Below are 13,348 nucleotides of genomic sequence, written 5' to 3'. Positions count from 1 at the left end.
TGGGAGATGTGTGCCGAAAGTGAATAATGGACCCAGCGTGATAACCTCTCAGTGTTGCAAGCCCTAATGCCCAAAAATAAAGAGTACGGGAAATATTGTCTTCCATGGAGGTAGGGGGAGGGTGGGAAAGGGGGGGTGTACCAGGGATATTGGTGGTGGGGAATGTGCACTGGTGGAGGGATGTGTGTTTGATCATTGTGTGGCTGTAACCCAAACATGAAAGCTTGTAACTGTCTCACAGTGATTCAAAAAAATTAAAAATAAAAAGAATCTTCTTCCCATCCTACTGCTGCTGTTGTAAAAATTAAAACATGAGGCAGGATGAACTTGAGAGCTGGGCTTAGATTGCAGATTCTTGGAACCTAGCAGAGTGTTTCTTGAGGTTCTGAGAAAGATCTTAGAAGTTTTCGATAAAACCACTCAGGACATACAGTCTCTTTATCCAAGTGGAGGCATATTGAGAATTGATAAACTTCTTCCATGAAAATGTAGTCAAGGCAACTCACTAAAGAAACCTAGAAATATCTATAAGCAAAAAATGGGTTTCTAACTAGTCATTTGAATATTCTCTGGATTGAGTAATCAAGGGGAAAAGTGTTCTTTCAAGAAAGTGTTTGCTAATGGGTGCTTTTTTTCCCCCTCCATGTACCAGGGATCATATATGTGCTTTTTTTTTTTTTTTTTTTTTTGCTTTTTGGGTCATACCTGGCTCTGCACAGGGGTTACTCCTGGTTCTGCACTCAGGAATTATCCCTGGCGGTGCTCAGGGGACCATATGGGATGCTGGGAATCGAACCCGGGTCGGCCGCATGCAAGGCAAATGCCCTACCCGCTGTGCTATCGCTCCAGCCCATATATGTGCTTTTTAATGGGAGTAATTCAGAACAGAATTTGAGTTTCACATGTATAATCATTCTAAGAGAACCATAGGGCATTGGCTAGTACTAAAATGGCTATTGCATTTGTTAGTAGGTACCTTATTAGCTTTCAGAGGTCACTGACCATCCACTGCCCAGCATTATTTCAGCTTTTAGTTCCCATCTTCACATGTGTCATGCTTGGGGAGAAAGATCGTCTAAGCCCTTTGATGTCTGAATTATCAATACCCTCACCTCACTGGGTATGGACATTGTGCCCCACCAGGTATAACTAGCAGGGCTGGGATATCATTGAATTTGGCCCAAAAAATAAAATAAAAATTGTGAAACCAAATGCATTATAGATTCCTGTTTTTACAGAAAGCAACTGGGATCAAAGCCCTAAGAACATGGGGTGAAAAAAAAATAGCCATGTGACACTGCTCCTAATTGCCTTTTTTAAAGTATCATTGTTCTGCACATAAAATCAGTTAAAAGAATAAAGCAACGGGTTGGTGTTTTTTTTTTTAATCTCTCCTAAAATAAATGATTTTTGGCACCCAGGAGCTCCTAGGCTGTTTCTAAGTGCTGCCAGAGTTGGGGTGTTTGTTTTCTCTTTGTCATGTTGTTTATATGTCCTGGCTTGGGCCCGCAGTGAAAATGCATTTGCTGAGCTCCTGGTCTCACCCCAGGCCCTAATGGATGTTTGTCAAAATGACAACACCCATTTTAGCACTGTTAAGGCTTTGCTGCAGGCTGCACCCCAGCCTGGGCTGGGCCAGGAGTGTGTGCACATTGTCAGGGTTTGGACAGTGAACTCCAGAACCTTCCGTGACATAAATCCTTCCTCTTCTAGTTTCTAGTTTTCAAAGTATCCTTCTGTGCTGGTGTTACCCATAATGCATTCATTCAGACCATAAATTGTCATTAAGTCAGAGAAACCTCAAATCTTAATTTTTGTCTCCCTGACCCCTCCTGACCACCCCTCCACTGGAACAACAAGCCTCATTACTAGGCTTGCTCCAAGGAGCCCAGATCTCTCAACTTTGACAAGGGCAAGCTTCTGCCACTCAGTGTTATCCAGAGTGGGAGTGACGGGCTGCTGTCAGGGGTCAATTTAGATAGCATTACACACGGCGGACACTCTTACAGATACGTGGCTTCCAAGCACATTTAGCAGACTACGTTCCCATTTCTGTTTTGTTCATCATTGTCCCAGTCACTGTTTGTGGACATGTTGGACACAGTGGCCTTTCAGGAAAGAGCAGAGGGATTGAGGCAGAGCATGACAGGTCTTCAGAGGGGCAGGCCCACAAGCAGACTGTGGGCTGAAAGGAGAGCCCTGAATTGAGCGTTGACAGCGGCCACGGCTGTCCAGAGGCTCAGGTGGTTGTCAGCCAGAAGTTTAGCTCAGCTCTTTGAGTAATTTGTCACGCCTGGCTCAGCCCCTGCTGGGCCAGCACGTGCCAGCTTAGTGTCAGAGTGCCTGTTCGCCAGACGGCCACTCAGGCCTAACGTCCTGCTGTTCCCCAGACCAGCGGCTTGCTGGGGCCATGCACGGAGGGCAGAGTCGCAGTGACAGCCAAGTGCTGTACAGAATGAGCATGTTCATAATGAGACGTGCATGGCATTAGTGACTCCCTCTAGAATTGGGCCTGTGTGGACGCCTCTTACTGAGGAAGTTTGGCAGCCTGTTCATTAAGGCCAGTCACCAGGAGTTCAGCCCACAGTCGAGAAGCCTGTTTAGACTCCTGCTGCCTGGGCCATGGGCAGATTGCAACTGTCTTTCTTCAGATCAGACATCATCAGAAGGGCCACTTGTGAAGCCTTCAAACACATTTGTCTTTTTTGAAAGTTGAAAGGAGAAAATGTAATGGGAGCTTCTGGAATAAATAGTGCTGCCTCAAATGCACCCAGTGTCAGTGAGCGCATTGAGTCTGTGCAGCCTGGGATGGGAAGCCCTGACCACACACGACTCTTGGGTGCTGGGAATGTTGTTGGTGGGACAGAGGAATCCAATTTTTATTTTTAATTTTAATTAAGTTTAGAGAACTACATGTGGCTTGTAACCATTATATTGATCAGCATCGCCCCAAGAATACCTCTGCTGTGCTTGTGGAATGAGTGTCTTTGGAGACTATAATTGGAGTAGGGGGAGGCAGCATCTACATTGGGAAATCCGCATGCGTTCTTTGTCAAAAGAAAATGTAAAAATACAATTTTCCTGTTCTAAAGCTTGTAATCAGGGGCTGGAGCAATAGCACAGCAGGTAGGGCGTTTGCCTTGCACGAGGCCGACTCGGGTTCGATTTCCAGCTTCCCATATGGTCTCCTGAGCACCGCCAGGGGTAATTCCTGAGTGCAGAGCCAGGAGTAACTTCTGTGCATCACCAGGTGTGATCCAAAAAAAAAGCAAAAAAAAAAAGCTTGTAATCAATTGAAAGCTAATTGAAAGTGTATGATGACCAACAATGTATTTTCAAAGAGCTCATTTTGAAAAGATAGTATTAATATATAGTAAGAAGTGCTAGAATTACTTTTGCTCTTTTGGAGCTGCAAAAAAAAAGCTAATGGTGAGCCCCATTTCCTGTGTTTCCCAGAGAATTAGCATGATGTTCAAAATGACTAAAACAAGACTTTTAACTTTTGCATTGGTAATGAGAAAAGGGAAAATGAGACATCATGCTGACTTCCCCAAGTGTTAATTCATAAAGTCATATGTGTGGTGCTTCCATCCGCTGCCGAATTGTTCTGACGTTATCCTGTTATTGGAAGTGCATGATTCACCTTCTGAGGAAACAGAACCACACACAAAAGAGGAAGATTTGCTTTCTGCCTTGTGAATGGCTGCCACACGCAGGGGTCCTATTAAGACAGCTGGAAAGTTGCTTCAGCGTGTTACGCTTGTAAGTTTTATTGGTGACTGGTTTTTGATTACACATTTGAATGTGTGTGTTCCAGACTGCAGTTTTAATTAAAAGGCAGTAGTCGTTTTATATATATATATATTGCATTGTATACTCTCCGCTAGATTCCCCACTTCTTAGTTCTTATTTTCTAATGTTCACAACCAGTCTTGGCCTGAGACAACCGTTCCACTTCAGAGCGTACCTTCCTGATGATGTGCCTCTTCCCCGTGATCTGTGCTTTTTTATTTTTTAAAAGGTGTGTACACAGTTGTCTCACTGGATGTATCGATTCACTCTTTTGGTCCACCAAGAAAAAACACTTTATCACACTTTACCCACTGATGTAGGAGGGGAAGATCAACCTTGTCCCACAGTTCTCTGTGGAGAAAAGTGGCAGCACAGTAAATGTCTCTCTTTGTGTGTGTGTGTGTGTGTGTGTGTGTGTGTGTGTGTGTGTGTGTGTGTGTGACACTGAACCTTAATGAGCTGATTCTGTGTGTGTAATTTTAGTGATTTCAGGTTTGGGATTTAGTGGTTAGGGATGCAGCTAAAGTCTGTAAGAGAAATTTACAAAATAGATATTTTATCATTAATTATGACTGACATGCAGTTCTCTGAGAGGATGTTAATGGATTTTTCCACCCAAATTGCTTAACTTTATTTGAACTAAAGCAGTGACACTTGTGCATGTTATTCTATATGAGCACTAGTTTACTTAACCAGCCACTGCAGCTACGAAGAACGAGCCCTGTACCTTGAAGCAATAATTCAAAACCACCGCGAAGTCATGACATTTGAAGATTTTGCAGCCCAAGTCTTTTCTCCCTGTCCCAGCTACTCTCTCAGTGGAACGGGTGAGTGTCTACATTATTCTTCCCTCACACACTTAGGATGCACTTCAGCAGCAGATGTACACCTGTTTTTCACCGATAAATGCTTGCAAATTTAAGAAGAGCATTCTCCCTCTGAATCAACTAATGAATATCAAAAGGAATGATGACATTCATTTTAATTTGTTTTGTATCCAAGCTGTTCACTCAGTTCTTTTCTTCAGCTATCCTGTTAACCCCCGAATCTAGCAAGGTTAATGAACTTTTTCTCAGTAATATGCTCCAGTTCATTCAGGAGTGCTAGTTTCTTGCTGAGCTGGGAATATGGTGTTTAAAAGCGAAGCCCGACTCAGTGCTTACTTATCAAAAAAGAGTTCCTCACAGTAGAAGCCGTTGCTACTAATGCTAAATGGGGATTATGCCGCCGAGATACTCGGGTCAGGGATTAATGCAGGAGAAATGGAAGGACAGTGTCCCCTGGCCCATCAGCCGGGCAGTCCGTCGGGCATGCTGCTCTCTGCAGTGGCCTGTGTCACACGGACAAGCTGCCAGCCAGAACCGCACCTGCTGGAGAGTCTGCTTAGGGTCTGACTTATACAATCACTGTACTTTATTAGCTCAGTGGAAATCTTCAAGAATTTCTAGCTATTTCCTTGTTTTCCACTATTGCTTTTTTATATTTCCCAATTTGGAAATGAAACTGGGCTGCTGCTCCAACTGATTATATGATTACTTTGGATTTTTTTTTTCTCCAAAGTAAAGAATTACTTGTAAATTTCTTCATGTAATTACAGATTAATTGCCTTGCAGAGAGCAAATGGGATATATAGTCAATGGATGTTGATACTCTCAGGGAGGGGCTTCCTCTTTCTTCCACTGGTGTAGACGCAACTATTAGAGGACTTAATAAATTCTAACCTTTGTCAATTGTCTCTGATCCCCACCGTACTTCTCCGCTTCAGACTAGCTAACAAATATCTTATACACAAAGTGAAAAAAATGAAAGTCAGTGAAATAAATCACTTACAAATAAAATCAACCATGCATCTTTTTTTAACATCGCTGGCTTCAATCCTTGCTTCTCGGAGCTTTGTTGGGAGATAAGAGAGAGAGGCTCGCTGGCTCTGAGCGCTAGAGCCTCGGCAGAAGGCCTGGGAGATAAGCGAGCGGCCGAGGTGCCGGAACCGGCGTGATTTACATAATCGCGCCTCTGCTTCCTGGTGCGGTGTGGAGAAACACTGGGAGAGCCTCTATTGATCTTTGTTGAACTGGAATACCCAAACAACATGAGAAAAGCTTAAAACTTAAAGCTCTGATGAATGTTTCTTACATTAGAAAAAAACTAGAACAGCTGTGAATTGAATTATTTTATATACTCTGCCAACATTGTAAAAAAAAAATTTCAATCAATTTTAAGGAAAATGAAGATTTCATAACCTAACTAGAGGCTTAAGGCTTTTCTGATTTTTACATCAAAGATCATGAAAAATCTATGCCAAAGTTAATATTTCATCATTCTCATGTAACTTTTTCCCATTCTTATGAATTATTAGGATTTAATGTTTCAGTGCAGGTTTGGTGTTGCTTTTCGTTTTTCTTAAGTCTCAAGGCTTTTGTTTCTTAAAAGAAATGAAGAATAGCTAGTTACATTCCTTAACTCAATCAAGGGTTATTCTGAAGACTCAAGTTGTTATTGAAATAATTATTGAACAGATTTTGTTTTCTCAGTACAGTTTAGCCTTTATATGAGTTAGTTCCCTCTTTTCACAAAATTCAGAATTCCTTAAACGAAGTCAGATGAGTTGGCATGAAGATAACATTTTGAGACTCCAAAAGTAATTTAAAATTTTTAAGACCTGCTGTTTTGGAGAGGATTGCTAACAGGCTTCTTCAAGAATATCACATTTGTCAAAGCCACTTAACAGAAAAAGGTTTCTGACAGCTCCTAAGAGTGGGTCTTGGAACCTGCACGAGAGAAACATGAAATCAAAGGTGGGCTATCAGGACACACCCTGGGCTTCCACTGTTAAACTCTTCACGTCAGTATTCCATTGCATCCTATTTGCAGCTTAGCCTGTTGACTGTAGTGTAGGTGAACTTTCTGTGTACACATCGTACCAGTCCATGAATACAATTCAATTTTAAGTTTAGACATAATGTTTCTTTTTCTATTGCATATCTATGTAAAAATGATTAGAAGAAACTAGAAAAGAGCTTGATCTGAACAGAATTAGGGTGCAGTGCCCTGAGGTAGAGCATATCTGTGCCTGATAGAGCCGTATTCAGACCCCTGTCCTCTCTCACTGGTGTGCCATCTCTGCTTGGAGGAACTCCTGTCCTTCTCTAACCACTTTTATAGATGATAATATTTTTCATATATTTGCAGTGTGTGTGTGTGTGTGTGTGTGTGTGTGTGATTTATGGGTACAGATGACTCAGATCTAGATGAGTCAGTCAGCTTAAACTAAGAAATTGAGGTGCAGTCTGCGCTTCCAAACAGCAAGCCAACTGGAAACATTGACCCTGAACAGCTTAAGCTCCCACAGTGCACATAGGACCCAATCAGACCATCGCGGCCAGCAGTGGCATCAAAGCAGGGCCTTGGGCTCCTGCTCACATGCAGATGCACAGTCTGTGGAATTAGGGCTCCAAGGCTTTCTTTGTATCCTAACCACGAGGCTTTGTCAGTGGAAGAGTAACCTGAACACTGAATTCACCCCACACTGTATTTATAGCAGCAAGCAGCTTCCGTGTCTAGATGGAAGGACTCTAATTCCAGACTCAAGGTCCTAGGGGCAACACGTAAAGATGTCCTAAAGGGAACACCCTGTGCCCAAAGATGCCACTGTTGGAAATGCCCTTTCCTTGGCTCCCTGGCAGCCTTGGCCTCCACAGCCCCACACCTGCCATTGAAGGGCACCTTGGCCAAGTGATGTGCTTCTGTTCCTGTTGCACTGCCCACCCCACCAGCATCTTGGGGGTCTGTTGAGTCTGCTGTCATTAAATGATACATGGATGCTAAACATTCTTAAAAGATCTTAAAAAAGACATGCTCACTAATTTTTGCAGTCCAAACACTTCTGTAGATTATCTACCTCATATCTGTTGTGTCTGTTACTTATGCCTTGTATGACAGTGAGTGCTTTTTCACTAGCCCTACAGTTTCCCTTCCTTTGTTGACTCCTTCCTTGTTGTCCAGCAACATCTAAGCCAATTTTAAAATATTGACTACAACTAACACATATATGTGAGTATACATATATCTATCCATATATACTATGTATATATGCATTTTACATACTCACACTGGGCACTAAGTTTCCATTTTAAAGCATGTTCCCAAGGAAGGGGGGCAGCAGAAAGGCCTTTAAAGGGTTAACTGGAATGGGCACCCTCCACTGCTGGGAGGGACTGATGTAATCACTGCAGCTCACAGCCAAGTGCATCTGTTCGCCATGAGGTCATTCTTCTGCATGCTAATGATTTGGAAAATCAAGTCTAATGTTTGACATTATCAGAAAGGATATAAATAGTTAAATTCTTATTCTGGAGAAGCATTTTTTATAAAACAAACAAAGGAAAAACAAAACTTTAGCTTGGACTTAAAATTTTTTTTACCCCAGAGCCACTTTAAAGATTATGTCTTGACCTTATAAATCTTGGCGGAATGTTTTTGTCTGTTGCTAAATGAACCCCCAAGTCACTGTTACAGCCACAGCTAGCAATTTGGTAGCCAAGGACTATAGGTATGTCCTTGGTATGACTCTGTATCTGATTTTTAGTACCTTTGTCAGTAGTTGGTCAAGATGGGCTTTCTCAAAGAATTTGTCCGAAACCAAGGTCCAAAAGGTTTTTCTCAGTATCCCCAGGTCCACTATGTTAGCTGGAGATACCAGCACTGCTATGCTCCTTTCTACACTAATATTGCTCCAGGGATCCAGCAGAGGGAGCACAAATCTTTGTTTATTTATTTGTGCTGCATAAACACAACATTTGATTTCTCCAAGATATGCTCAGAAACACTTCCTCCTTCATAATAGGCTAGATTGTAAGGACAGCAGGATTTAGGATAAGGGGGAGAAAATACCTCACTTGGTTCCACCAGGGTTTGCCACTTTTAATGTAGGTTAAATTTGAGCTTAAACCAGATTAGTCTGAGCCGTCTCAGGACACTATACTGCTGCTGCTATTATACAAAATTACACACTTTGATCTTCACAAAAATTGCATTTGTGCCCTCTTGGAAAGAATGATCATGCTCACCTACCTAAGACACTTGTAATTTTTTTGCTGCAACAAAATTATTATATTAAATTCACAGAAACTATCAGAAGGCTCTGCCTGGCTTCACTGTGTCCTTCTGGTGACCAGTAAAATTTCTTCATTCAACTGTTGTATGTTGGCCTTGGAGTGAAGTCAAGACTGTAGATGCTGTACAAGCTGCTTTGCCTGGAGGCATAAAGCTGCACCCTGATTTCACTTGCTTAGACCTCTGAGCCATACACTTGTGCCAACATATTAATCAAGTTCATTCCCAAACAGCACAGTAGACCCTAATTCTTATACCCAGATCTCCCCATTTGTTGGTTGAAATGATGTCATGATGTTACAGATTTCATTTACTACATTCTTTCTCTCTTACCCTTGCTCTCCTTCTCCTTCTTTTTTCCCCCTCTAAATAAAATAGTCTTAACATGTTGATTGATAGCACTTCTTATATATTTACTTGTCTTATAAATTGGCTTAAAACATAAAAGACCATCATTAAAAGTAGGACTCAAGGGGCTGGAGCGATAGCAGAGCGGGTAAGGCGTTTGCCTTTCACGCGGCCAACCCAGGTTCGAATCCCAGCATCCCATATGGTCCCCTGAGCACCGCCAGGAGTAATTCCTGAGTGCAAAGCCAGGAGTAACCCCTGTGCATCGCCGGGTGTGACCCAAAAAGAAAAAAAGAAAAAAAAAGTAGAACTCGAAGGGAGTTCAAGAATAACAAGTCTTAATTCTTCACATCAATCTTGAATTAGCTGAAGACCAAATTATGAAGGAACCAAAGGCTGTGAGGCTCTGAGAAAGTTGGCCAGAGGGGTCACTCAGCCTCCACTCTTCATTTCCTACTGTGTAGTCAGTTCAGACATTTACTGACTTGGATAGTGAACCAGCTTCTATGGTAAGCTACCACGAAATTTACCTTTCAGTTACAGTGGTCACAGCTTCTGAACATTCTGTGATAAGAGAATATTTCCATATGCCCAAGTCAGGTAACCTATCTGAGAGGAGAAAAGCAAGTACAATGCTGTTTTGTTTGTCTTTTCAAAAGAGCCTGCTCAAAAAACACAACCTTCTTGTTGTTCTTCCAAATGTTTTGATCAGGGGCAGGAAAGATAGTACAGGGAATAAGACTTTGCACGTAATCTCACAAATTCAATCTCTGACACCCCCTATGGTCCCTCAAGCACCACCTGAGTGATCCCTGAGCTCAGAGCTGGGAATAATCCCTGAACATAGCCAAGTGTGGCCAAAACCAACTAAATTTCTTGATTAGATAATAATTAAATTTGAGAAAGACATTAGCTTTACCAGAAACTTTACCAGTATAAAGTCTCAGATTACCAGAGCTCAGCGTATGATATGATTATTGGTTAGTCCTTTCAAAATGATAGTTTATAAATCCATTGACTTCAACTCCTGCCATTGTGATGTCTATGGAATGCCTCATAGTTGTGTCTTCAAGGTATTTAAACAGTCTTCTCTTGACCCCTCTTCCAACAAACCATATCAAACAGATTAGAGAACTGAGAACCAAACATGGAGTGATTTCATGTAGTCCACAAACATGCCTCAGGCTTTTGTGTGTCTATGATAGGTCAGGCTGATGGAATGAAATTAGACCCCCGAAGAGCAAAATGGGAACTTCAGATGTTCTGGTGGTGCCAGGCAGGAAGCCAGCCCCTGGGTCCAGAGCCAGCATGCCAACAGAGTGCTACCAAATCCTGAGGTTGAGCGGGTCACAGTGCCCTTCGGCAAACATTTCACCTTTTACTTGCAGGCTTGGCATATTTTCCTCCATTGGTCTTACTCTAGTGTCAACCTGCTTCCTGATACATGGCCGCCCCAGCCTTTCTCACACTCTGCTCTCCGCCTGTTCTCCCTTGCCAAGTTTCAGCCCTGCCTGGAATTGTCCTCTCCTGCTGCCTGGTGTGGGGGGTGTGCCCTCACAAGAAGCCTGGGTTCAGCAGCCAGCAGTATCTTCCCTGTGCAAGTGGGTTGTCTCAGCCAGTGACCAGCCCTCTGCAGCTGAGGGTCTAGTTTTGTGAGTGGGTATGATCAGAGTTTCTTCCGTAAGGGCTCACCTCACCTAACGTTTGAAAAGATGAACCCGCACCTAGTGAGTGGAGCAGCCAGCTGCAATTCTCCCCTCACCCCCTCCTGACCACGGGGTCCCCACCACAGCCTCCAACACCTCTGGCCCCTCCTGTGTGCCCTCCTGCACCTGTGGGCTGGTGACTCCTCTCTGCTGCTGGGTTTTCCCAGTGCCTCCCACTGGCCTGCATCCTCCAAAGGGAACTGCAAGTGAGGGGCACGACATGTGCAGTGCTAGCCCAGGGCCTGTCCTGCCTTCGTATGAATATTGATGATAAGAATTAAAGCCCAGAACCCTAGAATGTTCCCTTAATAAAGGTTTTCAAATGTTACAGTCAATTCAAGACTGCGTGGCTGGCCCTCCGCACACGCTCCTTACCCCCAGTTTTGCCATATGCCCTGCAAATGACTAACACATGTCTCTCTCCCTAGTTACCTGTACTACATAAATTATCAATCTTTCTTCCCAGCTAACTGGCCCAGACAGACCCTCTTTTGCATCTTTAATCTTCCATAGGTCAGCTCTGGTCAGCAGGAGATAAAATGTTAGTGTCGTTTGGCCCTCAAGAAAACAATCTGCCACCCCTGCATTGTCTCCCCTTCCCCCCTCCCTCTTCCTCACAGCCCCCCTTGCTGCCGAGGCAGTGATGAGCCCTCACGGTCAGGCTCTAGACCTCGTGCTTGGTTCCAGCAAAGCAGACCCTCAGGAACTGCCCAAAATAGCTAATTATTTTAACATTCAGATTAATCCCATTAACTCTAAACTATATCTACATGTCAAAAACTAGAATCTTTGAGATACAGGTAGGCATGGAGGGAACAGAGAGAGAGACAGACAGACAGACAGACAGACAGACAGACAGAACAGTTTGAGTCAGGGTGAGATTTCCCTGAAAGCGCCTTGCCTCAGCCTACTGAGCTGCAGTGATCAAAACTTTCTGTGATCAAAAATAGTCACCAAAAATAGGGGCTGGAGCAATAGCACAGCGGGTAAGGCGTTTGCCTTGCACCTGGCCGACCCGGGTTCGATTCCCAGCATCCCATATGGTCCCCTGAGCACCACCAGGAGTGATTCCTGAGTACATGAGCCAAGAGTAACCCCTGTGCATCACCAGGTGTGACCCCCAAAAATAATAGCCTGTATTACTTATTCTAGTAAGCACCTTACCAGTCAAGTTTGAACTTTCCCACATTGATGAAAAATTGCCACATCTGAGAACCAGAGAGCCCTTGAACAAGAAGATGAAGATAGTAAATGCAGAAAGGGCAGAGAGGTTGGTGTTTTTGAAGCAAATCTGGACTGCTTCAAAGATGAGGGTACTCAGCTTCCTAGCCAGAAGGAGGGACCAAGATTACTCATTCTAAAGTATGGCCATGATGCTTAATGTGTTCCTTGAGAAGAACTTGAAGATGTCACTTTTTCTTTGAAAAACAGCTTCGGGTTAGTGCAGTTTTCCCCTCCTTGCAGGGTTTTAAGTGCAGGTGGCATCTTCCTGCTGCCTGTTAATTATGGCTCTGGGGATACTTGAGCTGTTGCCAAGAGATAGCCAGCAGGTACCAAGAATTTTTTACAGAGACGGTTTTTGGAAATGACTTTTAATTAAAGCTTATTTGAAATAACCTAGAGAATTTCTTTCAGAAATATCCAGAGCTCCTGACACCTGGCTTAACGCTTCTTTTTGTACCACAACTGTGAGCCTCGTGGCCTCTGGTTCTGGCAAGCAGAACATGGGCGGCCTCAGCTGTTTGAATGGCTTCCTCGAGAAGGCACAGTGGCTTTGCTTAAATTTTATTTAGCAGCAACCAAATCAAAGTCAAGGCCAAGTATAATCTTGCTTACTGCCATTTAAGTTGCTAACAGAAGGAAGGGGGTGAAGTGTGATTTTTATCTTTTTTTCAGAAGGATATATAATGATAGCAGAAATTACTCCTCTAAAAAGCACAATCAAGAGAAAAGCTGGTTCCTTTTACCCATTAGCATTTCAAAAGTCTCTCAAAAGGATGGGGGGGGGGAATGCTGAAAAACTGGGAAACACACCAATCAAAATGCCAATAAAAGCATCCCAGTAAAACGTACATATGTATAAAGAATTTTAGCAGGAACATCGCCGAAACCCATTTCTAAGCACATGATTGACCCAGTGGCATAACAGTAAAAAGTGCCAAGACAAGAAACTCCCACGGTGAAAAACGCCTTCCACCTCTCCAACCCTCATGCGCCCACTCCAGCCCACCCAGCACCTCTCTTCTCACCAGTGGGGTCCTCAGCTGTGAGGTGCCTACGGCACAGAAAGCTGCCTCTGCTCCCCCCAGCTGAAGCTCAGGTGCTGCTGGCCTGCCACGACTGATGCGGGATGTTCATGTGAGCCCTGGGGGCTGCCGGAGCCCCTGCCT

At 43.5% G+C, this 13,348-nt stretch overlaps 1 protein-coding gene across 2 annotated transcripts in view; it reads left to right on the top strand.

The window, feature by feature from the left end:
• RALGAPA2 (Ral GTPase activating protein catalytic subunit alpha 2) overlaps positions 1-13,348 on the top strand; it is a 352,948-nt gene that overhangs the window by 326,247 nt on the left and 13,353 nt on the right. For both annotated transcript variants that reach the window (XM_055131128.1, XM_055131127.1), the window contains one exon: positions 4,498-4,619. In XM_055131128.1, coding sequence (XP_054987103.1) covers positions 4,498-4,619 — 122 coding nt within the window. The remainder of the gene's footprint in view (positions 1-4,497; positions 4,620-13,348) is intronic.

This window comes from Sorex araneus, chromosome 3 (genome assembly GCF_027595985.1).
Source record: "Sorex araneus isolate mSorAra2 chromosome 3, mSorAra2.pri, whole genome shotgun sequence".
Lineage (NCBI taxonomy): Eukaryota > Metazoa > Chordata > Mammalia > Eulipotyphla > Soricidae > Sorex > Sorex araneus.
This window is presented reverse-complemented; position numbering and strand designations above follow the sequence as displayed.